General features: G+C 36.2%; 1 protein-coding gene across 1 annotated transcript; it reads right to left on the bottom strand.

Annotated features, from left to right (window-relative positions):
• Positions 1-4,202: 4,202 nt before the first annotated feature.
• Positions 4,203-20,238, bottom strand: LOC127868608 (ubiquitin conjugation factor E4 A-like). The gene is made up of 15 exons (XM_052410482.1): positions 20,095-20,238; positions 19,202-19,408; positions 18,451-18,639; positions 17,527-17,644; positions 16,355-16,570; positions 15,708-15,956; positions 14,765-15,024; positions 13,573-13,736; positions 12,752-12,944; positions 12,246-12,359; positions 11,591-11,842; positions 10,728-10,873; positions 8,665-8,770; positions 8,328-8,485; positions 4,203-6,400 (listed from the first exon to the last, which is right to left on the bottom strand). The coding sequence occupies exons 2-15, from the start codon at positions 19,376-19,378 to the stop codon at positions 6,286-6,288; spliced, it is 2,457 nt and encodes an 818-aa protein (XP_052266442.1). The 5' UTR covers positions 19,379-19,408; positions 20,095-20,238; the 3' UTR covers positions 4,203-6,285.
• Between the last annotated feature and the right edge of the window lie 6,093 nt (positions 20,239-26,331).

Genomic DNA, 26,331 nt, shown 5'->3' with positions numbered 1-26,331 from the left:
ACGTTCAAATCCATCAAGACATTATTAGAAAACTACATTTTCTAATTAAAAACGCACGCGACTCAAATGCGCCAACTTACAAAAATAAATGCAATTCCTGTAAACATAATAGAAACCATTACATAAAATATGTTACTTAAAATAGCTATAAAAGTGCATTGGCGCCACCTCCGATTCTTCGAGCCGAAAAATGCAAATTCATTTATTAGATCGGCTAGAAGCCGATGTTTTCGTGCATGCATGAAATGTTACATGTTCAAAGCAATTGTTTTATGTAATGCGCGATTAAATTTGCTGTGAATGCGCTTGTGTCACAGGCAAAATACATCGATTTGCTTTTACGAACTATACCATGCCACAACTTATAAAGGTCCTCACGTTTCTAAATGGGTTCTGATTGTATGTTTATGTACATTTTTGGATGAACTTATCTTCGCGGAATCGCACTTCATTGGCCGATTAAAAAAAGCGAAATATGTTGAAAATATAAAACTAATCACCCTGTAAAATAATCCGTTATATTTCAAAACAACCGGGCCTTAGCGCCACCTCGGAAGTAGCATTGGCTCATTTATGAATGCATCTCAAATAAAGAGGTGGCGCCCGTAATTAACGAGCGTGTAAACTATCGACCAACACAACACCGTCCATATTACCTATTTACACACGCACATATGTAGACACTTAGAAGAAGTTATTGTTTATTAAGAGCATTATTATTCTTAAACAAAAGTTATATTCGTAACTATGTGTAATACAAGATTAGGAAAGTATATAACATAATTGGTAAATCTATTACCAAAATATTCAAGTGTTGTTTTGAATATCTAATAGTTTAATTATAGTCCTGAATAATGCAAGTAAGGTATATTAACTTGAAAAAATCATTATATATATACACGTAAACACTGACAATGCAAATTTTGATTTTGATAATTGTTTTGACATATGGTATTATGTACTATGTTCTCAATATGTTCATATAACCATATAATAAAAAACTATTTTTCTTTCCAATAGTTTAAATAAACTAGAGGACAGCAACATTCGTGCGAACATGCGACGTGAGGAAAGTCGTCAATATATTAAGCTGATGGAATGTGTTTTAAGTATTACTAAGCTACTTCTTATCATTGTTTCTGCGGTAAGATTTCGATAAATATACTCATTTAAATAAAAAATACACGGGTCTTTATATGTTGGAGTAAAATGAAAACTATGTTTACACTAGGCGTGGACAATATGTTGGTTTCCACCTATGCATTCGACCTTGATTCTCCACGTCAGCCCTGAACCTTTTGGAAACTATTTTGAGTACACGACTAAATTACAGCGCAAACTCTTGGTCAACAAACTTTTTTTTATACATTCGACTATATCCCCCAGAATGAAGGTGTGTTTAAACGGTACACACCCCGCCTTTGAATTGAGTAGTAAAACATTAGATTCCAGAAATATTGCAACTGGATATTTTGAAATACATGTAGACACGTCCTATAAAAACTATACTAATGATAAAGAATTCACAGAACGCACGGTACCACACATGCGGAGTGGTTCTACTGTGACTTGTGAGATCCTTCAGAACAGCGAGGACACGTCCTATGTCTATGTAAGACTATTAGGTTCTGTTTCACTACAAAAGAAGAATCAACCAATATAATTTATCAATGGGACCGTTTTGTAAGCACTTTCGATATACCAGAATTTAGCAATATTATAATTAATGTGTGTGATTAATTGTTACTATGTATTATGAGTTTTACAATATTAAGCAGTGGCTTTATAAAACTATCTGAATCAAGTTACATTAATACATTAACTCATATCTAAGTATGTAAATGTATGACAAGTATAAACAAGCAAACGTTGGCCGTTCTACAACAATAACATCAAATTACATTCGAAACAGACCGACTTAATAGTTTATATATATATATATATATATATATATATATATATATATATATATATATATATATATATATATATATATATATATATATATGTGTGTGTATTATAAGCGGTTTTATTCACTAGATTACGATGTTTATTTATTTAAATAAAGTGAGTTTAACTTAAAAAAATATGGCATTTTAATTAGACATGTGTTGCTTAAATAAACCAATTATCATATTTTTTTAAAATTTCACTTCGTTTTGCCATTCATTAACATACAATTCCATTCGTAGGTTTACCTTAAATACCACCCGGATCATATACTCAATGAATATCTTAAGAGTTGGGTGACCTGAATATTCAGCACCATTGACCAGTTGTCATTGAGAGGCATTAGTTACCTTAACTTAAGCTCAAACGCTGGCAACTTTGTTTCGTGTATGGACATTCCTTATGACATGAATCTGTCCTTTCTGGAGACTTTCGGGACACGTTAGCGAGTATTCGTCAAGATTCTATATATGCGGTTGTGAAGCCGATACGAACATCTATGAAAGTAGTCCAATGCTGGAGTAAATAACAAACCTCAAGGTCACCCAACTTGTGCGTCCAACACCCATTTCTTAAGTAAAACAAAGTGAATATGGGCTGAATGGAATACTGAACTGCGCCGAAAGCTTGTGAAAAGCGGCAACGGAAGACTATGAGTACAAGACAACAATGGTAAAGTACAGACGTACAGTTTGACGGTGTGTCATGCAAATTAAGTGAAATTAATGCAACGGGAGTGATGACTTATTCGATTGGGTAAGCTTTTACTAAGCGGAAAAAGTGAGAAGTGCACATTAAATTGGCAAATGGGCGAACGTCATTGAGTTCTTTGGTAAAAAAAAGTGTGTGGAAACAAAAGAAACTAATCCAAGGTATTTATCAGTGTTAGCTTTTGTGTGAGCAGCATTTGATAAGCACTTCATATAAGTTGTGAGGTATAATCTTTTCTGAAAATAAAGGTACCGATTATGTGAAATAACACCCTTGTTTGCCAATAAACGCACAACTACCGAAAAAAATCAACTAAAATGACTATTAATAAAAGATGTGAAATCATCTTCAAACTTATTAGGGTTAAAATCACCAATATATCTGGCTAGTCAAAACGTCGTTTGTTTTGCTGCTTACCCAATTGATGTCGATAAAGTTTTTGGAGCTTTGCAAGTCCGCACATATACATCATTAGAAATATTTGCGGTAAAATCGTAAAAGCGGGTCAATTAACAAACCCCAAAATGCTGGCAGCTTTTATTTCATTTGAAAGTGTGTTTCGCCAAAAAAATGTCAGTATTGCCGGTAGAGATTTAATCATCATTTATTTATCGTAAAACAGTGCTAAACATATTGCTAAAACTTTAGTTTTCAACAATGTTCTGATCATGAAATCATAATATTGACATTTCATTAATCTTAAAAGTTTTAGAAAATTTTCACGTACACGTGTATTTTATCTTAAGCAATGAAAGTGACGATTTTTCTCCGTACTTTTTTCATGCGAGTATCTTTAAATGAAAGTGATGTGTATACACAAAATATGTATGTTCCTGATATGAGTAATGAACATGTAAAATATCGGACGTTCTGAGGCCTGTAGCGATAGCAAAAACGAAAACGCTTGAACATATTGCATATACGCGTTTTTCATTTGTCGCAGCGTTTCAACGCTTATATATTTATATTTGTATTATTCTACAATATAACACGAGTTTGATCTGTGTTCGGCGTACCAGACTAAGATATATGCTGGTGCAATTTTCGTTACAAGTCTCCCATACACCATCAAAGCTAAAACATTATCGAACACAGATTACCGTAAATACTCTTAGTTTTCGAACACCGCCTTTTTTTAGACTAACTATATAATTTGACTTTATATTTTCGGACATACGGATTTTCGTCCACAATAAAAGACTTCAATTTCTCGGGCAGTATAAATTACATTCCTATTTTACTAGATTTCTGTCCTGTTTTCGCTTACCTGGAACCCTTCAATCATGGAGTTTTACAGCCGGATTAAAGTAATTAAACCTGGCATAGAATGCCCTGAAGGGAATGGACCATTACAATTGTGTCATTTGAAGGATTACCATGTATACCGGTAATTAACAATGTTTCACACAACAGCATTTGAAATGATATCGTATTCATGAAGCAGTATGGTTGTTTTTATATACCATTTCAGGTAAAAGATTGCAAATAAGTGAAGTTGTATTTTATTTAAAGCAGAGAAAGGAGAGTACAACACAATAAAATTATTGCACATTTATTTATTGGTTTTATTTCAATATAATAATTGACAAACAAACATAACATATATGTCTCTAAATTTTCGGAAACTAGTACGTTTTGAATATTTCTTTGTATCTAAATTTTCGGACACGAAACACGAAAAAAATGTGTCCGAAAACTTAGAGTAATAACGGTAATACGTAAATGTATTTTGTTATATATTATGTCTTAAAAACACAACATAATTCAGTAAGTGTTGTTGTCTGTCAGGGAAATGCATAGCCTGCAAATTATCCATCTATCAGATCAACACGTTTCTGTGTAATCTTCTGATAAAGGCGTATCATCGGAAGCGTTGGGACATAAGTTATACTTGTTAGAACTGTATGAACAATTTATTAATCAAATATATATATAGACAACACCGTTATTTTTAAATCAACACATCACTTTATTTAAATAATAACAAATGTAAGAAGCAAGTAAAGTTTGTTTATACGCGTTCAAATAAAATGTCAAAACAAATAGAATGTATACATACATATAAAAGTAAAATTGCAAGGACAGGTTTGCCTTCTTTCTCGAACTGATTAATGAGGAAAGATTATTCTTAATAGTATCTACACAATAAGTAAATTAACAAAACATAAATCTGACGAAGAAGTTTGTTCGATTGTTTTTACTTTACGGTAATTTTTCATAAAAGCTCAGTCAAACTAAAAATCATTTTTGGCGTTGAAGTTTAATGAAGTTTTATTTTTAAATAGAATAGAGTTGAGTGAAGATGTTATTTTTAAAGTGCTCCAAATATTGACATAATTATGCGTTTAGAGCGAGGAAAAACTTTGAAAAAAAAATAAAAAATAAAATATGCAATTGTTAAATGGTGGTCGGGGTAATTAATTTAACAAGTGCATGTTTTTTTCCTACTTTAAAAATCTGATTGCTGAAATAAACATTACATTTATTGTCCCTCACTTAAGATGACTTAACTTGTATTTTATTTATTTTTAAACAAAACTTTCCAAAAATACTGTAAAATGATAGGAGTAATTGTACACTGTCGTATTATTAGATTTCTTAAAAAACAAGAATCGCACACAATAATTCATGGTGACCTTTAAATTTCCTGATCATTGTTTTATGTTGATATAATTGTATCTATTTGGTTGAAGTTCGAGCAGTTTGTTGTATTTTTAACAGCAAAATATGGATATGTATTCCATGTAAAAAATTGTACACGGCAACAAATTGCCAAAAAATAGATTAGTCATCTCGTAATTCCTGCTAAAATCCATTCGGTGTTTCCTTTTTATCTTTCAATGAGTTCAGTATAATGAAATGCAACATGCTTGTTTATTCAGTTACATAGTAAGCGCACGGTTCAGCGTGTATATATTTTGAACATGTGTTTAACATTCATACTTTTTTATGCATTGGCAAAAGAAAGATCTGAAAAAATATGGTGTCGAAAAAAAGAATTATCTGGAAACCATTTTTTCTGATTTGTAACAGATATACAGAAGAGTATTAAATAATGGATGTTTAAAAAAAACCAGAACGATCATACATGCTTTACATAACTATTTTCCCGAATAACCCTGTAATGTATAAGCACAGTATTCAATAGTGTGTATCCAACATAAGCAAACAACAAACTAAAATGAAAATAATAAAATATGCGCCACATCTTTTTGGTGTTGGTTCAGTTTATCATTTATGTAACCGATATACGTTTTAATAGCTTGTTTATCGGGAAAAAAAAAATAAACTGAAAACAATTTATGTTATAAATTATAATTCTTATTTTCTGATTATGTCACCTTAAAACGGAAAGGTTTATTTGTTTAACCCATTTATGCCTAGCGTCTAGAAAAAAGGCATAGGCATCAGGGTCTGCGCTGTTTGCTTGAAGGAATTTCTGTAAGAAATATTCTAAATATAGAAATAAATATACTAGATATCACTAATTTTAGAAATAAATTGATCCAATTTAGAAGGATGGGAGAGTCCACTAGGCATAAATGAGTTAAGTTTACTCGATTTAAGCACACTAACCATGATTCAATTTGAACGTTCTTAAAGACAAAGGTACATGAGCCAATGCTAGCTGTGGCCAAGTCGTTCCAGTTTCCACTGTTCTATTCTCTGCTTCAGTTCTAAGTTAGGGATCACCATATTCATGGAGAGCGGACTCTTCGTGAAAGGGTCCCGCTGGTCACTATAACATAGATTAAAACTTGAACAGCATACCACCTAAACCAGAGTCAATTATTTAATTTTCGTAGCAAGAAAAACGGCTTTAATTTAAAATTATGCGCTACACTACAATGCTATCTTACTAAACTCGTCAATGTGGTCTATAAACAGGTCTATAATTACATAAATATAGTAAAAAGGAAAAACGTTGACCTGATCCTGCTGACTTAAATGTAAATATCAGTTCCGGTTAATTTATTAGCCGTTATAACCATAGGTCTATTCCATAAACATATCAAACAAACGTTCCGAAACGCGCAATTAACAAGATTGCGTGGGGTTAAAAGGGGCCTTTTCACGTTTTGGTATATTGACAAAAATGAAAAAAAAAAGTTTCAGATTCGCAAATTTTCGTTGTAGTTATGATATTTGTGAGGAAACAGTAATACTGAACATTTACCATGCTCTAAAATATCCATTGTATGCATCTATTGACGATTTAAAGTACTTGAAAATTATAAATTTCCACCTGAATTTCAACTCGAACAAAAACCTTTTTCGGACTTTAACAAGTAAAAAATGGGACATAATTCTGCTAAAAAGCTGGTCACAATTAAAAGTCTAAGTTAGTGAAGTGAATGTTCATGAAACACCTCGACACATAGTTCAGTATCTGTAGTTAATATAGAGTTATGGACTAAAATTGCACGCACAGATAAGGGGCATATTGAAGGTCATAGTTGTGGATTTTTGGTCAGAGACTTAGTATAACTGTGACATAGAGGAAAAGGGGCGAATAGAAGGTCTTAGTTGTGGATTTTTGTCAGTGACTTAGTATAACTGAGAAAAAGGGTAAAAGGGGCGAATAGAAGGTCATAGTTGTGTTTTTTTGTCAGAGACTTAGTATAACTGTGAAATAGAGCAAAAGGGACGTATAAAGGGTCATGGTTATGGATTATGGTCAGAGATTTAGTATGTCTGTGAAAAACAGCAAAGTTTAGAATGTCATAGTTGTGCATTATGGTCAGAGACTTAGTATAACTGTGAAATAGAGCAAAAGGGGCGTATAGAAGGTCATAGTTGTTCTCATTGGGTCATTGTCGACCTGAAATGGCTTGAAGTCACCCGGGGGTGACTAGAAGCCGATTCTTGTCACCCCAGGGTGACTTCAAGCCGATTCCTGTCACCCTAGGGTGCCTTCAAGCCGACCGGGTGACAAGAATCGGCTTGAAGTCACCCCAGGGTGACATGACTTCAAACCATTTCAGTTGGACAATGACAAAATGAGCCATAGTTGTGGATTTTTGTCAGTGACTTAGCATAATTGTTAAATAGAGCAAAAGGGGCGTATAGAAGGTCAGAGTTGTAGATTATGGTAAGAGACTTTGTATAACTGTGAAATAGAGCTTTTGCCCGTTAACCCTTACAAGAGCATTAAGCGGATGTCGCCATTTGGGTGAGTAGAATCGTATCGAACTATTTGGTAGATATTTGAGCTTAAAATTAGTTTTGGACCATTAGACTTTCGCAGTATTGCCATTTAAAGCCAAACAGTATTAAAAATATGTCATTATCATGTAAAGTAAACAAAAAATGCGACGAATCCTGATATTCAAAATCTAGTCTTTTGGTTGATAGGTATACAGTTTGTAGTACTACTTTATTCAGTCGTTCGAAAATGAAATCTTAAATTAGTTTAACGAACATGTACACATATAAAAATGTTGGTTTCGTACTTAGTAAATGAATATTCTTGAGTTAAGGTAAGGATCAGGTCAATGTGTGTACACTATTCTGCCATTAAAAGCCAACTATAAATAAAGCATTACTTTGGTCTAGTAACAAACACATACTCGTCCGATCATTATGATAATCACTTACCTTCGCAGCAGAGGCCAATCAATGCAACATGACACTATTACACTATAACAGTTGTAAGTCGTATTTACCTTAGCAGATGCCGGTTGATGACGCTACGGTCGATATTTGTTTTCGTTTCCGGTAGAATGACCGGATCTTCCATTAGCGTGCCCATAATGGGGTCCAGGAAGTCTTCCGGCGCTTCACCCAACGCCTCCTCCTCTTGCTGACGACTACATTGCAGGCTCTTTATGGAAATAGACGCTTTTAATTAATATTTTATCAACAATATTCCTACACTAGTAACCGTGAATACACTGCTACATATAGGATTTTAATGATATTAAGTCTAAGTTACTGTTTCTCTATTGATGAGATAGTAATCCTATATGACAATAAAGTTTTGTTTAAACACTCGTCTTTTACCTTCAATTTTTCGTGTAGCTGACTAAACTTGACCACGAATTCTGGTGCAATTCCAATTTTTTGTAACACTTTTACCGCATCCGTAAACAGTCTTTCAGAAAATGATCTGAAATAGTCAAACATTTCGATTAAAGTAACATTACTACTCAAAATAAACTAAAAATTCGTACAATTGTTCGTAAAATAAAATTAACCAAGTAAAATTCTGTGTTCCTTATGGCAATTGCCGAAATTTCAACGCCAGATGTGGTCTGGTAAAATAGATGTTTGTAGATACAAAATGCTCGTATCTACAAAAATCTATGTAATCATACCACATCTAGCGTTGTAATTTTGGCTATTGAACACTAAGGAACACTGACTGTAAAGGTGTTAACTTTATTTTACGAAATACTTAACGAAATTTTCGTTGATTTTGAGCGTTATAAAGACTTTAAATAGATATACCGTATAATAATATAGCGTATGAAGACTTAACACTATGAAAAAGCGAATGTCACTGTTCTTATAATATTGACAACCAACAAATGAATTAACAGTTGTGTCTTGGATCCAAATGTTGATGAAATCAAATTATAACATTCATAAGTCTCGATAGCTAGTAGTTATCTATGGGCCATAATTGACGATGAAAATGTTGAAAACACTATGTGTTTGAATTATACTTGGTATATATGAGTCGCGTTCTGAGAAAACTGGTCATAATACATGTGCGTAAAGTGTCGTCCCAGATTAGCCTGTGCAGTCCGCACAGGCTAATCAGGGACGACACTTTCCGCTTTTATGACATTTTTCGTTTAAATGAAGTCTCTTCTTAGAAAAAATCCAATTAAGGCGAAAAGTGTCGTCCCAGATTAGCCTGTGCGGACTGCACAGGCTAATCTGGCACGACACTTTACGCACATGCATTATGCCCAGTTTTCTCAGAACGCGACTTATATATTCGTGAAAAGCTAGAAATGTGCGACAGACACAGATTCCCCTACAACACATCTTTTGACACAGAAAAATGCCCTATATAATCTAGCAAAAGACAAAGGGTCTTAATTCAGACAAAACAGGTTGCATTCAGTATTCATTTCTTCGCGATCATTTTCACATAAGGATTATTCGACTCTGAAAGTTTGATCCAATGCAACCAGTAGTTACAGAGGAAATAAAAGCACACGCTTCTGAGACAATACATTCCATTGTGGATAAACAGACAAAGTGTCATACTTCTGAAATAAAACCGCTCTTCTCAGCCAAAATTCCGTTCTTATCGACCATCTATCAATGCTCTTTGAACATCCAAAATAACAGGGGAGTTGATAAAACAAAACTGTATGACTATATATTTAACCGTGCAAAACAGACAAAGGGCAATAATTCTGCCAGAGACAGTCGCAGCCAAAATATTTTTTCTTTACGATCGTCTTAACATTGAGATTACTTTACCTATACAAAATTGAGAGAGAATAACCCATTAGTTAAAGAAGAGTTGAAAACACAAGTTCCGTGCGACTTTATAATATTTAGTAGAAAACACAAAAAGGGCCATAATTCTGCTAAAAATCGTCGCAGACTTAATTCATCTCTGTATAATCATCTTTACCTTCAGGTCATTCAACTTTGAAGGTTTGCGTTTGATCACACAATTTAATTAAAGAGGAATCCAAAAGCCAAGCTTCTGGGCGTACGGCCGGACGGAAGGACGAGAACAGGGCTTAATAACTCCCTCTCCGTGTGTGGGGGGCATATACGATTAAACAGTTTAAGTCTTAAAATAGGTCAATAAACAATGAAGAATACATGTATTCGAAATTATAATCACCAATAACCCATTTATGCCTAGTGGACTCTCCCATCCTTCTAAATTGGATCAATTTATTTCCAAAATTAGGGATGTCTAGTATATTTATTTCTATATTTAGAATATTTCTTACAGAAATTCCTTTAAGCATACAGCGTAGACCCCTATTAGACGCCGCATGATGCGGCGTCTCATCAGTGTCTACGCTGTTTACTAAGGCCTTTTTCTTAGACTGCTAGGCATAAATGGCTTACATTCCCAGTGTACTTACCTAGATTCCTCCAGAACCGCCGTGCAAAACTGTGCGTTGTCTCCGAGATAGACGTAAATATGAGCGATATCTGCAACGATCTGCTCTGGTTTGAATTCGTGCTCTTTTCTGTCTTTCACCTTATAGTTCGTCTGTTTAGGACCCACCTAGTGAAATTATCGAAGATATGTAAGATAAAAGGGGTTTACAACAAATAAACGCAACCTACCGATTCCCCGTTCAGTGCGTATTTCTACTATTTGCAACCCTTCCTCCGTTATCATAATACATGTACATGTATAATGAACTAAGGCCGTTCTATAACAAAACATATGAGTGTTATCAAAGACGGCGGCAAGAAATCTCAAATAATTACACCTTATTGTCGGTACCATGTTACCCCATCATTATAAAATGAACACGTTTTTAATACAACAATTAGTTTATACAGATTTATAAAATAACTGGTTGAAAGTTTCAAAGTAATGACCAAAAATTGAATGCATGTCTATATACAAATGTTGTCTGATAAAAACTTATCAAACACTCGTGTAGATTATTTTCTTCAATGAATACCTAACAAATCATGTATTATATGTGTCTTGTTCTGAGAAAACTGGGCATAATGCATGTGCGTAAAGTGTAGTCCTAGATTAGCCTGTGCAGTCCGTACAGGCTAATATGGGACGACACTTTCCGCTTTTATGGTATTTTTAGTTTCAAGGAAGTCCCGCCTTACCGAAAATCAAGTTTAGGCGGAAAGTGTCGTCCCTGATTAGCCTGTGTGGACTGCACAGGCTAATCTGGGACGACACTTTACGCACATGCACGAAGCCCTGTTTTCTCAGAACAAGACTTATATGTTTGAAATAAAATAAAAATACCAGTTCAAGTAAGAAGTAGTTCAACATCCCTGCAATCCTATCCACCATGACTTGGTGACAGAATATGTCACGTATTTCTCGCGTCAGTATCTCCAGGGTGTATATCGTGTGGTTGGCCATTATGTTGCGGTATCGCCCCAACATGCACAGATGTCGCAAACCCGACTCTTTTTCTCGCATCTGCTCATCTGACAGTTTGTTCCAATTTCCTTTGTCGCGTTCCAGTTCTTGATCTCTTATATCGCGCATATGCTTCAAAAAGCGATTGTTTTCTATGTGATTCCAACATATTGCTTGGAAATGGTTGTTAGTCATTCAATTGATATACGAGTGCACAATAACAAAGATACATGCTTTCAAAATACCACTTCTCATATACGCTTGGTATGTCATAGAGATTACTCACACACATTTTGATATTACATGATTTGTCAACATACACACGTGACCATGATAATTAAGCCGCGTGATGCTGCACTCGGTCTTATGCCTTATGCAGCCAGCTTAGCTCAAGACCAGCCTGCACTTTTGCGCGGTCTGGTCATGAGCTACCCTGTCCGCTAATGAAAACCACGATACTTTGCGTATCTTTATAGCGGGCACGGTAACTCCGAACCAGACTGCGCGGATACGCAGGCTTAGTAGTTTCACTTACTGCCAAACCCTCGTCCAACAGAAAGATGGCGTCGTTAATGAGAAGGTTGACAAAGCGAAGAAACAGCGGAGCCTCTGTGTTGTTCATTTCAGTCATGGCTCGCTTGGATACGGCCTTAAACGAAAAGCTTAAGCTGATTCCAATTATTTAAATAATTGTTTAAGGTCACATAAACACAGAGATGTATTGACGTTGTGTATACTTCATTCGACAGAGACAAATGACCACAATCAAAGAATCCAGTTGGACATTTGAACTTTATCAATACAAAATCACAAACAATTTCTTATTCTTCGAGTTACAAAAGTATTTTCTTTTCTGAATCAACTGTGAACTTCCAATTATACTATGAAACATTACTAGCCAAAAGTGTTCAAATTGTTAATGCATAAAGCTGTATGAATTGTTTATATAGTCGGAAACGAATACAAGCACGGTGTAATTTCGCTCACTAAATGATGTCCAATTGAATTAATATAATGCTAATATCTCGCAAATATAGCTACCTTAATAGCGTCTTTGTGCGCCGGTATTTTCCACATGTACTGCAACAGTTTATGCATGGATTTTCGGTAGCTGAACTTGCGTTCGTCGTCCACACTCTGGCCCGTCATCTCGATGCTGACAAACACGTTGAGGACTGCCTCCGCTAGGTGGCTTATCAGGCGATGTTCCTTAAAAACCGAATCCTCATACCCGCTTTTGAAAAAAGAAGTGCATATTAAATACGCCAAGCGCATTTATTATGTTGTTTTTAATATAATCACATATTTTGATGATTTCATTTAACATGATACTACACACATGTAAGGAGAATGGTTTTCAGCAATACCGAAGACAATGCATTACAAATAAATAGCTATGGGAAAGCATTCTACTTAAATGTACAACAAGCAAATTCGTTGAATTGATATCCCCCGCCAATATGCTTCTGGACACTCATACCAAGTTTCAATGAAATCCGCAAAAGCACTTCCAAGATATGGCTCCGGACACACAAAAAAGCATTTTTTTTCAAGAAATAAAGGTTCATAACTCCGTTATTAACAGATGGTGTACACTGCCATTTGGCGTGCATCTTTCTCTTATCCATATATATACTCATACCAAATTTCAATGAAATCCGCCAAAGCACTGCCAAGACATGGCTCCGGACACAAAAGTGCCGGACGGACGGACGGACGGACGGATGGAAAGACGGATGGACGGACAACGCCAAAACAATATCCCTCCGCCTATGGCGGCGGATAACAATGTTTTTATATCGATAAAACTGAGCATTTACCACCTTACGAAGTTCAATTGAGAAATCAATTTTGACACCCACCTGGCCGACAGTTTATATGTGCCGTCCGACTCGTTCAGTTCCGGAACAAACGATTCGACGGCCTCCGCGAGCTGCGCGCGCATATTTGAGTTGACGAGACGTCGTGGACTGCCCATGTAGACGAGGATCACGGTCATAAATTGATGCAGACATTCTTTGTTTTCCTTTTATCAAGAAATCAATGTACATGTATATGTAAACAACCGTTTAATTTGTTGTATAACTGTTAAATATTTTATTAATAAAAACCTTGTGTTCTTATAAGAGAATTTGCAATACCGTTAGACTTAACTAATATTAACAATTATAGTTTAAAAATGTATTTATCATTTTATTGAAGAAAAAAAGAAAATAGGTTTAAGGTGGGTTCCCACTGCCGATCCGATCAACTCGATCATCCCGATCACCGAAATTTCCAGACCAAACCCGACCAAGCTCGACCTCTTTTCGATAACACACGACCTCCACACGACTCATTTACGACGTCCACTCAACCATCTTTCCGATTTCCGTTCGATTATCTCGACCTATACGCGAGCCCTATACGATCTCAGCACGACCAAGTGGACCTCAGCTCGATTTCCATCAGATCTTCACACGACCAGCTCGTGATGGTCGTACTACAGTCGTACAAAGCGATCTAAAATAACTCGGGTAGAGGTCGAGTGGATCGGGTACAGAGCTCGTGTATGGTCGAATAGCAATCTGGAAGTGATCGTGTACGGTCGAGTAGCCGTCGGGTAGCAGTCTAGTAAATATGTACATCATCTCGAATAGAGGTCGAGTGGATCGTGTTGCGATCTAAAATAACTCGGGTAAAGGTCGAGCGGATCGGGTACAGATCGTGTAAAAGATTTCTAGCCGATCGCCACACGATTGCTTCACGATCAACTAGACCTTCTACTCGACTTATACACGACCACTTCCCGAGCGCTTCTCGATCAATTTCCTACTCGACCGCTACTCGATATTGTTTGACATGTCAAAAAATATCGGGTAGGAAGCCCGACCAATGCCGACCTACCCGACCGCCCCCGACCACTCATGCCGACCGAACCAGACCAGTACCCGCCCCTTTGGTCGGGCTTGATCGAGTTGATCTGATCGGCAGTGGGAACCCAGCTTTACGCATGTCTGTACATTTTCAAAACTGGTTAAGTTAATGATGTGGTCTTGTGTTAGACGGATATACCTTTATAACATCTAATGCTGAAAAAACTTCCAACGACGATATAAACATTGTGAAATTTGAGAGAATAAACTCTGGCACATAGGACAGTATCTTTGGTATCTCATTCGCAAGTGGTAACGCAATTTCCCGGAAGTCTGTGACTTCATCGCGACTAGCAATCTGGACCAGCCAAGACGCCGTGGCAATATGGAAGCTCAGGCAACTCTTGACAAGACCAAAACCAGTCAGAGCCGCTTTCATGTTGTAATACCAACATAGTTCTGAATGTGAAAATAAAAAGGCTGATATCGAACACACAAACTGTTAAAGCGAGACTATACGATTTTTATAGTTTTTTAAATTGTAAAATATTGATAAAAATATGATACAATAACACAAAATAAGCAAGAACAATTATACATTGAAAACGAATTTTATAAAATGCAGCAAAGACAAAGTAGCGCCCCGAGCCGATTGTGACGAAGATATAACCGAAGCTTTCGTCTATTTATTAGGATCGCAGTTAGTGTTCGTGTGTCGTATGAATAAATATCGTTGCAGGAAATTAAAATGATCCGTAAAATTTAATTTAGATTCACATCGTACACGCATGATATACATGCTGGCTAATAAGACTGTACAGACATTTTCCATTTCAGAATTAAATATCTGGCTTATTTCGCATTTTTCGACTCATGTTCTTCTTTACTTTTATTATAATTTATATTGAAATAAATGTATAATAAGTTTTTACACATTTTATATAAATTCATAAATATTTGACAAAATCGTATAGTCTCGCTTTAATTAACAATGTATGTGGTAGTGATATGCAATGAATGTCGACTGTGTGAAAACTTGAGCAAAACAGATGCTCCATACAAGACGAATGAATAAGTTGACAGTTTACTGTTCAATATACGCATACTAATATGTATCTTCCAAACAAATGGTATTCACCTACCTCTATTCAGTTGCATCTTGATCAGTACGACAATGCGCGTGTAACCACTGCCTTCCTTCATCATATCGACGAGACTTTTCAGTCGCCCGATGCTGCCGGCAAGTTTGTAGAGCTTGTACACGATGCTGTAGGCGATGTGAAGGGCCTGGTGGGTGAGGAAGAAACACTCGCTGATGAAGTGGTACTGCTTCTCTTGGGGCAGGCGCTGTTCTTCTGTGTAAGGCACAAACGTCTTTTCCTTGTCAAGCCCTTCGTGAAAAAAGCAACGGAATTCGTCACAATACTTTCGTGAGACCAAACTTCCTTGATAGGTTCAGAATGACCGAAACTTAGGTTTGGATGTAAACAATCAGTTAATTTGAGTGGTTTAAACTTGGGTAACAACAACAGCAAATATCATGTATAACACTCAAAGAAAAAAGAAACAAAAACACTATAAAACGAGATTCAATTATATTTATGATATTCACTTTGGCATCAATAAATACAGAAAGAAAAAATAATAGCCAAGATAAAGAAATACTGACAAAGATACGTAATTAATTACATTCAGAGTGATTGTGCCACATTTTTATAACATTATGTAGTCTGTTACATCACGGTATTCGTAGCGTGTTTTAAGCCAACCAGGACACTTCTCAACTGACCTATAGCATGCACGCACATGTCCTTGGCCTCCTGGTCGGACGCCGGCGTAACCCGGCAGTAAGTGGCCTTCACCTTCAGCAGCATGTCGCTGTTGGGTCTGGAGAAGGGCTCGCACAACTGCAGCAAAACTTGACTGAGATTCAGACAAAATCCGTCCGATGCGAAATCCTTTTGGTAGATTTCAACGTCGTGCGCCGACCATAGTTCGGTCTTGCCTGTATACGAAACGGAATCTTTTAATAGATTGCGCGCTGCTTTTCTTGTTTACCGGTATGTAGCTTTGCAATATTTAACTGGCACTGACCTTTATTCATGAATATATTAAAATACCCTTACGATGAATATATCATGTGTAGTTCCCGCACCGGAAACGTTTTAAATCGACTGAAGCGTTCCTCACTAAAAATACTGTAATTACCTCTTTAAACTCATGCAAAAAATGAATATCCAGATTCGAATGCAAATACATGCATAGAAAACCACTTTAGTATACATTTTGTGAGTCTGGAATTCAAGAGTGGCAAGTAATGTTGTCCTTTTTACTTTTTGACGTTTTAACAAAACGTCATTTAAAAGCAACTATTAAAAACTTGATTCTTCCAATCTGTGTAATATGGATATCACATCACAATTATAAATTAATAAATAAAATAAAAACACTGAAAACGGTGAAATAATATTTAAGCATTCACAAGACAATATCATGCAAAAGTAAACATTTGTTGAACGCCTGATTTCTGAAGATACACAAGTTCGTTTGTGGAAGTGTGTATTATCATAAATTGTTGTCAAACATAATGACGAGCGACGATGTTAAGGCTTACCTAGCATGGAGATACTATACACAGGAAATGTCAAGTGCCAGAAATTACAATTCAATAAGCTTTAAAGCCGCATTTTGGGAAAACTGGGCTCAATACATGTGTATAAAGTGTAATCATAGCTTAGCCTCTGCAGTCTGCACAGGCTAATCATGGACGAAACTTTCCTGCCTAAACTGGATGTTGGCTCAGTAGATACTTCCTGTTAACGAAACTGACATCAAGTGGAAATTGTCGTCCCTGATTAGCCTGTGCAGACTGCACCGGCGAATCTGGGATGACACTTTACGAACATGCATTTAGCCCAGTTTTTTTTCCAGAACCCGGCTGCATATATTCACACTATGTACCTCTGTTGGCCTCCAGACATCGCCCGATCCAGTGAAGGACTTGATGACGCAATTCCGAACTCAGTTTGATAATGGACTTCAGCATCCGGTGAATGTCATCGCAAATAGAATTAAGGCGCTGGAATACAGGCTTTTCGTGCATAAACCAAGTCTTCATAAACATTTCTCCAACGTAATCAATAATGTTATAAATACATGATTTAAATTGAAGTGTACAAGAAAAACTGCCGCAATTAGCATTACTTAGTTTTCTGTATTTTTTGTTAAAAAGTGAAAATCTCCAATATATTTATCAAGAATAACACATGGTTCTTACTAGGTAAATATGCAACGCTTGAAACTCAGTCAATTTATGACTTACAATTATGACGTCAAAATGTAAACATGAAAAAGGCACGACCAGTTCTTCTTAAATGATTTTAGCTTTTACAAGTACATACGTACAGCGACCCTGAGGGTCAGTAGCTTGGACTTAGATTATTGCATCTAATTTCAAGACCACTCCTTGTTAGGAGGTAGGTGAATTTGTGTATGCCCTTTTATTTGATGAGTATATTTTCATAATTATTGTACACATTTATAATGTGCTATCTGATTTTATTATGCATTTAGGGATCTGCAATAAAGTCCTGTTTTAATAAGAATAAATATATAAAATGTCTATAAGAAAAAATAATTTGTTAGTATTGGATTTGTATCACCTGTATTGACCAGTATGAAGACAGCCGTCTCCAAGTAATGAAATAATCAAACGGGAATGTCATGCAACCGTCTTTTAAACGATACCACGTGGGGTGGATTAAATCAATCATATCCAGGTATGGTGTGTGTTCATGCTGGTTAAAACCAAACTCTTTTTTAAGAAATATAGATACCAACTAGTCTAGTCTATTGCCCAATAACCATATTAGAACAATCACTGACCTGCCATATGAACATGATGGTGGTGTGCGTCTCATGGGTGCCAGCGTCCATGATATTCCTTGAGAAGAACTCGCACTCCTCCTCGCTGCCCCGGGGGCACGGGTTCATGGCCAACAGGGATCCCAGAAGTGTCCGTTCGTACGCGCTGCCCTTGGACCAATCGTCAGGGGCAGTGAACTCCATGAACAGCTGAAAAAAGGAGTGAAGTTATACTTGAAAACAAATGGTCTTACTGGCGATGAAGCTCGTTAAAACATGAATAAATGGCGACGCCGACGAAATTGTAAGTGCAAAATGACTATGATCCCGCTGTTGTATCCGCTGGTGATGATTCTATTGGCAATGGTAATTAAGATGATGAAGACAAGTACAGTTACAATAACAATTATAAGGTTGATGCTGATGCTGATGATGATGCTGCTGATGATGATGATGCTGCTAGTGATGATGATGCTGGTGATGATGATGCTGCTGCTGATGATGATGCTGGTGATGACGACGACGACACGACGACGGCGATGATGATGATGATAATGATGATGATGATGACGACGGCGAAGACGACGATTATTATAATTATTATAATAATTATTTCATAAATATTCAATTGAGGTGGTGATGTTGATGAATAAGATGATTATGATTATGATTGTAATTTATGTAAATACCGCTTCCGATGAAACCATAATACTATTTATTAAGTTACTTACTTTAATATATGACATCGTGGATAACTATTAAATAGATGTACCTTTGCCAGCGTTTCAGAGTTCGTAAATAGCTTCAGTACGTTTCGCGTGCTTGTGACGTCTCGGCCGCGTGCATCAGTTTGAACTCGGTGAGCAATCGCGTCCTTATCAGCTTCAAGACTGGACAGAGGCACTGGGCGAGACAGCCTTTCTGCCTCCAGTACGGGAACCAGCCCCATAATGAACTCGTGGATAAGCACTTGCCTTGTCTGAACACGACAAACCCGCGTTATATTTATATTTATAGAAAACTAAGAAAAACATCTTTGTCGTGATATAATAAGGAAAATTAAAACAACCAACAAACATGTATTAAAAAGTGTTAGTTAATATTTGAAATTGTTTTAATTATTTGTTTTTAATTGCATGACCCTATGACCTTTATATTTGACCTTCAGTGTCAAGTCTTGCTGCACTCAACACCAACAAATATACTGGTTTATATACCGGTAATCGTAGGTACTTTTTACAAATATATTTTGTGTGAAAACTGTTTATGTAACAAGACGCTGTGACCTAAAAGAAATTTGTTCACAGATTTTCGTATGTTTGAAAATGTAGTGAAATAAGTTCACTAAGAAATCTGTAATGTTTTGAATAGTGTCAACTAACAAAAACAAGAAAAACTGTTTAATAAAAACTATCCACGTATCGGCGATACAAACTCGGGACCTATGAAAACTAAAGCTCATGAGCTACCACTGCGCCACGCAGGGTTTAACTATTATTAGCGAAACATCAACACCTGTGCTAGAAATCAACGTATTTTTCAAATAATTGATGAAAAGCGTTACACACGTTTTGTTATTTTATCGACTTCGAATGATGACCATCCATTAAGTCGTGTTCTTTTTTCTATTGATAAGTTTTTAATATAAAGAATGCAAAACCTTACCTAGCAAGGCGTCTCCGGCGTCGATACAGATGCCAACCAACTGGTGGTACACGTTCTGTTTGGCAAACAATTCCGGCTGCTGCAGACACATCTGTGTCTGCTGCAATATCACCTCCTTGCTTTTTTCTAACTCCTTGTCCATGGACGAAAACTAGGCAAATATAAATACTTAATAAAAATAATTATAATAATAATATAATTGTTATTATTATTAGGATTATGATTATGATTATTATAATAATCGTACTTGTAATTAAATTACTAGCAATAATAAGAATACTTCTACTATGAATAATAAAAGACATCAGCATTATATTAGTCTAGGACGCTAAGTTTACCTTGGCATCTCTCTTCACAGTTTTCCAGCGGACGAAGCAATGGTACATGTATTTCAATGAACATGCCTCGTCTGCAGGGTAATCTCGGGCCGCCCCTACCGGTGTATACCACGTGCCTCCGGGACTGGAGCGGACCAGCTTGACGCTGGGGTTCTGTATCATCAGCCGCTCATACACAGCCTAGATTAGACATTAGATACAATAATTGTGTAGTCAAATTTTTAATGTAAAAACGTCCTTAAACAAAGTTTAAAATTTATAAATGTGTTGGTTGTTACGTATTATAGTTAATTTATTGCATTCAATTATAATAACATTGGATGAGGTTGCCGTGGCGTTATGCATAAAGTGTCCGCCTAGCGCCCGGGAGGTCACGACTCCCCACTGTGGGAGCGTTTTTAGGTCTCCTCCATAGACATCAAGTACTGCTTCTAGTCCTAGGAAACGGACTCGAGAGCGTTTCAAATAAGCCTTAGGCTGTTTATGCAATCGAGCTAAAATAAATAGGTTTATACTAATAACACTCTATTGTGTCGGTGACTACGCAAGTCAATTAAAAAGAGATAACCTGCGATAGGTCATATTTCGGCTTTTGAAATAACTATGAAATATAATTTAATCAACATTGACATTTAATCGATAATTATAAAAGTTTTTTCTATATTGCTTTTATATGTTAAAATCATGGGGGGGGGGGGGACTCGAAAAAAGATAAATTGAAGGCATTAATAAACCACCGTTACCCGTTAAGATTTAATCTCGGCACAAAAAACACAATAAATTTAATTAAGCGTTATACTCATTTGTCAGTGATCTTACTTCCCCGAGACTGTTGTCCGTAAGGAGGCCCTGACTGTTCTTCTCTTTCCGCTTGGAAGACTGCGACACCAGTACACACGTTTCTGGTAGGTCACCTCCAGTGGTTCGACCTAAAATAAAATAAAACACAACTGTGTCGTTATGAACATTAATGTTGTTGTTTACTTAAACAAGCTGGTCAAATGCGTCATGCGAAAACAGAAATTATGCAATAAGCGCTAAGGAGCTATCCGCCATAAAGTCGCGTAAGGTTTTAGTGGACTCGTAAGCGGAGAGCTAGCTCTTACGCAGAATGAGCCAGTGCTGGACGCATATGATGTAAGAAAAAAAGTAGAAAAATTCACATTTAAAACATAAACCTGCCGACCATTTGATAGACAAAACGTGATACGTACCCATGGTAACGAGGAACACGTGTTCATAGAAGGTGTTTGCAGGCGTGGTTTCGATTGAATTGTCGCTACCCCTGTACAGCGCTACGTTACTGTTGATTCTTTGCAACGGGGTTCCGGCTATCAGAAATAGTCCAGATAAAACACGCAGGTTGACAATAAATGAATAAATGATGCCCGTTATATCATTATTCTATTGGCATAGAAAAAAACATATATTTGACTGACGCGTATACTTTATAACGACTGTTTATGTGTTTATTTAGTAAAACAATGCCACCAGGTACAATAGATATTAGATTGCATTACTAGAGTTTATCTCGAATATTCAAATTAGTTTATAGGATGGAAGGTCGGGTGTTTACAAAATGCAAACGTTTACATGGTGTGGTTGGAACTTGACTGAACAATTAAAACATAAGATACCGTTTGCTCTTATTCAGAAAATATTGCATGTTATGTCATTTAACGGTACTTTAATCAGGAAACAGTATTGGACCAAACAAAAGTGTTTGATGCACACTGAAGGTGTACTGTTAAATGACTTTAACTCATGTTTTATTACAGAATGATTACAGACGCAGACGTACGTAAATCAGAATTTTTCAAAATATACGAGTACATTTCTGCTGCCAACGCGCTTTTTTTTTACATAAATCGAATCGATTTTCTGCTGAAAGATAACAAGTATAGAACATATATAGTACGAAAGTGATTATGAGTACGTTATTTTTTGTCTGAAACCTTAAAAGTATTTATAATGTGGTATGCGTTGAGATGGTGATACAGTAAACAATATGTATTACTGACCCTTAGGAGAGGTGTACAGTATGTGTCAACAAATCGTGCTTCAAAGCGTCCATGTTTAAAAAAAGAAAAAGGTTTGAATACCTTTAACACTCCCGGAAACCCGATATGCTGGGAAGAGTTGGATGTGCTTGGAAAAGTTGCCGATAAATTTCGCTGAATTTCGGCAGGGTAAGTAAATCCAGTTCTATCAGGTCGATGATGCAGGGATTTGCGCCATATTTAGCACTTTATTTACAAATTTCTTTAAAGGTATGCCAGTGAAAAAGTTTTTGCACCGACAATTATATCAACCAATGTCCCCGAGTAACATATCCGCCAGGGTTTTAAAAAAAACCGTATTGGTGGAAAAAATTCGACTTTACATTCAACATGTTGATGAAAACATGATATGACCTGGTGCAGTTCGAAAGATGTAAATATTTGTAAATAATTTGTAAATTTGTAAATATGGCTAAATATTGGACAAATCCCTGCATCTTCGACTTTAAATAGCCATATTTCAATAAATCCTGAATAATAGTAACCAGGATTTTAGTAACATACATGGTAATACCTCCTTTGCATATACCAAAATATATTTTAATTCAAAAATGCCTTTAAACAATTATAGAACTGGATTTACTTACCTTACCGAAATTCAGCGAAATTTATCGGCAACTTTTCCAAGCACATCCAACTTTTCACAACATATCCGGGCTTCCGAGGGTGATAAATATATGTGAAGAATATTGCAGTATAATTACATTTACAAGCAATATCTACTAATTAAGCTGTTCGTTAACAAACTATATCTAAGGAGAAAATGGTACGAGCGGTAGCGTCAAGCGGGAGGTGCACATTGAACAAAATGTGTACACAGGTGTGGGTGGGGTAAGAAACTATATGGTGCCTGATTATATAACAACATCGAAAACAACGAAGGACATATTGTGACATACTTGGGCCGGAAGAGGAACTCGAGTGTGATATCTGTCTTTGGTATTCCACACCTTCTGTAGAACAAATACAATGGACAGTAACACAGACAAGTGAGTAAGTCGTGCAAACCCGCGATACGCTTCTAAACATATGTGGAACAAGAAAGCCCCCAAATAGTGTACCGACATATTAGTACTCTGTTTCCAAATTGTGGACACTCTTCAATAATGGTTTTGCTGAATTTAATATTTACACTACAATGATGGCATTTCAAAACGAAACATAGGCTGATGCAAAGCAAAACAGTAATGCTAAATGGCTTCTCTTGGCTCTGTTGGACCTTATTTTTCAAACATATTTCTGGAAGATAAATTTAGCTTAACTAAAAATGATCGTCGGCAATTAGGAAGCCTATACGTATGAACAAGTAGTCAGTTTACTCAAAATGTCCGTTTGTTCGTCTGTCTGACCTGTTTAAGGCCCGCAAAGGGAAACTCAATGGAACATAGCGGGTTAATCATCGTTTGTCTATCTGAACGTCCGTACCCCTAGCTTATTGATAGAAGGATAATTTGACCCTTCATGTATGCTTTGAAATGTACATTTTTGCCCTAATCTTTACCTTTTCCCGCTGTTGGCCGTAGGGTCTGGCGCTCGCGTTCGGGCTCTGAAAAAACAACAACATAATTTTCAGCTGTATGAAAATACATTAACAAGAATATTGTGTCGACGAATTAAAATTGTAGTTTCACACAACATATGCTTGTAATAATGTGTTTGTATTGCAAACTTATTAACACTGGTACCCTATTGTTGCATTCAATGTTAGGCCTTATCTTTTGGTAACACATCGTTGCAACAAGCACAAGTCCGTGGCAGTTTCTAACAAGTGTTGTAATATGGTTTACGTGGGGGCGATTGATCGGCCAGGCATAAGGAGGATTCGTAATTCCCAAATCAATGCTAAGTATCATGACCTCCAAATACGACCCAAAACACTACTTCAAACACTCTCCAATCACAAGGAATAATAGTATTTGTATATTTTACACTTTTATACGTATTGTGTTTATATACTCTTCCTTGCGCATGCACTTACAATTCAATTCAATTCAAGTGGGAATAGAAAGTTGCCGAAACAGAAAGTTAGAAAACCCGGTCTAATTATAATCTATAAAAATGTCAATATAAAACCTTCATGATTTTACGCGTTGTATACTTATAATTAACTATGTTTTTTTTATTGTTTTTGATTTCCAGTGTGCAACATAATATATACACCCGGTTTTGTTTCAGTAACAAAATCTTAGAAAATACACCATCACATTTAGTTCAACTACAAACGGGAAAACGAGTCGATGTACGAGTGGTCTAAAATAAAATTCTTTTAAAGATTTGCATTTTTCTAGGCTTTCACAAGTGTTAAATACTTAAAGTACAACTAATCCATGCAACATCGATTGTTGAGAGCGCTCAATATTGTATAGATACATACCCTTACTAGCAGAAGACCCCATTATTTTCGTATCTGAAATCGAAACAAGACGTATATGCTATCAACAATTTCACAAAATACTGATTTATCTTACCATCAGATGTAAAGTCCATAATTAAGATGCATGTTTTCATACAATTAAGTTTGTGAATTAAGTGTGACTGAATTTACTAAAAAGTCTGTACCAAATAAGTCACAATTAGCCTTGTTGTTAAACTATATAAAGTTAACCCCATTATTTTCCGCTTATCCCATTACTGTATACGAGTTGTCGTTCTTTAATTGACTGACGTGCATATCAATACAATGAATTATCGTGGTCTATTTTGAACCAAATGATGTTTAAAAGAGAACAGATCATGTGAAATCTACTCTTCTAAATCATCCTAAATTTGATTATTTAAACTTGGATATAATTTTTAAAATTAATACAATATCGTATTTTAATCAATTTATTGTACTTAATAAACTACATGAACTCACATGTAGTTATTTCTATCTATTGTTTGTGTGATTGTGGGTGGGGGGGGGAGGGGGATACGTGCGTGCGTGCGTGTGTGTTTCATGCTTCAAAAGGTTGTGGGGATACGTGCGTGCGTGCGTGTGTGTTTCATGCTTCAAAAGGTTGTGGGGATACGTGCGTGCGTGCGTGTGTGTTTCATGCTTCAAAAGGTTGTGGGGATACGTGCGTGCGTGCGTGCGTGTGTGTTTCATGCTTCAAAAGGTTGTGGGGATACGTGCGTGCGTGCGTGTGTGATTCATGCTTCAAAAGGTTGTGGGGATACGTGCGTGCGTGCGTGCGTGTGTGTTTCATGCTTCAAAAGGTTGTGGGGATAAGTGCGTGCATGCGTGCGTGTGTGTTTCATGCTTCAAAAGGTTGTCAAGTGATACATATCAATCTTATGTTGAAATGTGAATTTTGCGATAATAATCAAATGTGGCAATTATGATCGAAATCTCAACCTTGAATACAAAAAATTAGGTGAGGACGGGCTAGTGGGAGGAACTACTTTTGAAATAAGATTTAACTTCCGCCCACATGAACGCTTATCTTGGTGTGTTAACGCCTTGGATGAGTGCATTTATGGTATTTAATTGATAAAATAATGGATGATAATTATATTAACAAGCGTTTCTAGTTTAAAAGCTTACCTATTAGCGACATAACAAATTTAACTACTATATAGCCAAATATGGTTTATTTAAATTATATCACTAATTCTTATTTGTATGTTATATTTTCGCCGTCAGTTAGACTGGGCCGGACTCGAGCGTATAAAAACAGATATTTCCGTACATTAAATTAACTGAAGACACTATTTGCCACAGGGTGATAGTGATATGAAGCTATGCTACGTTGCTATAGCATTATACCTGCTCAAATGTGAACTTTGCCGTAGTCGCAGTTTTGACCATAATCAGATGATAGTGATTGCGTTTATGCGAGTTACTGAGTGCATGCGAG

This window comes from Dreissena polymorpha, chromosome 2 (assembly GCF_020536995.1).
Source record: "Dreissena polymorpha isolate Duluth1 chromosome 2, UMN_Dpol_1.0, whole genome shotgun sequence".
Lineage (NCBI taxonomy): Eukaryota > Metazoa > Mollusca > Bivalvia > Myida > Dreissenidae > Dreissena > Dreissena polymorpha.
The sequence above is the reverse complement of the archived record's forward strand: the minus strand, read 5'-3'. Positions and strand labels throughout refer to the sequence as shown.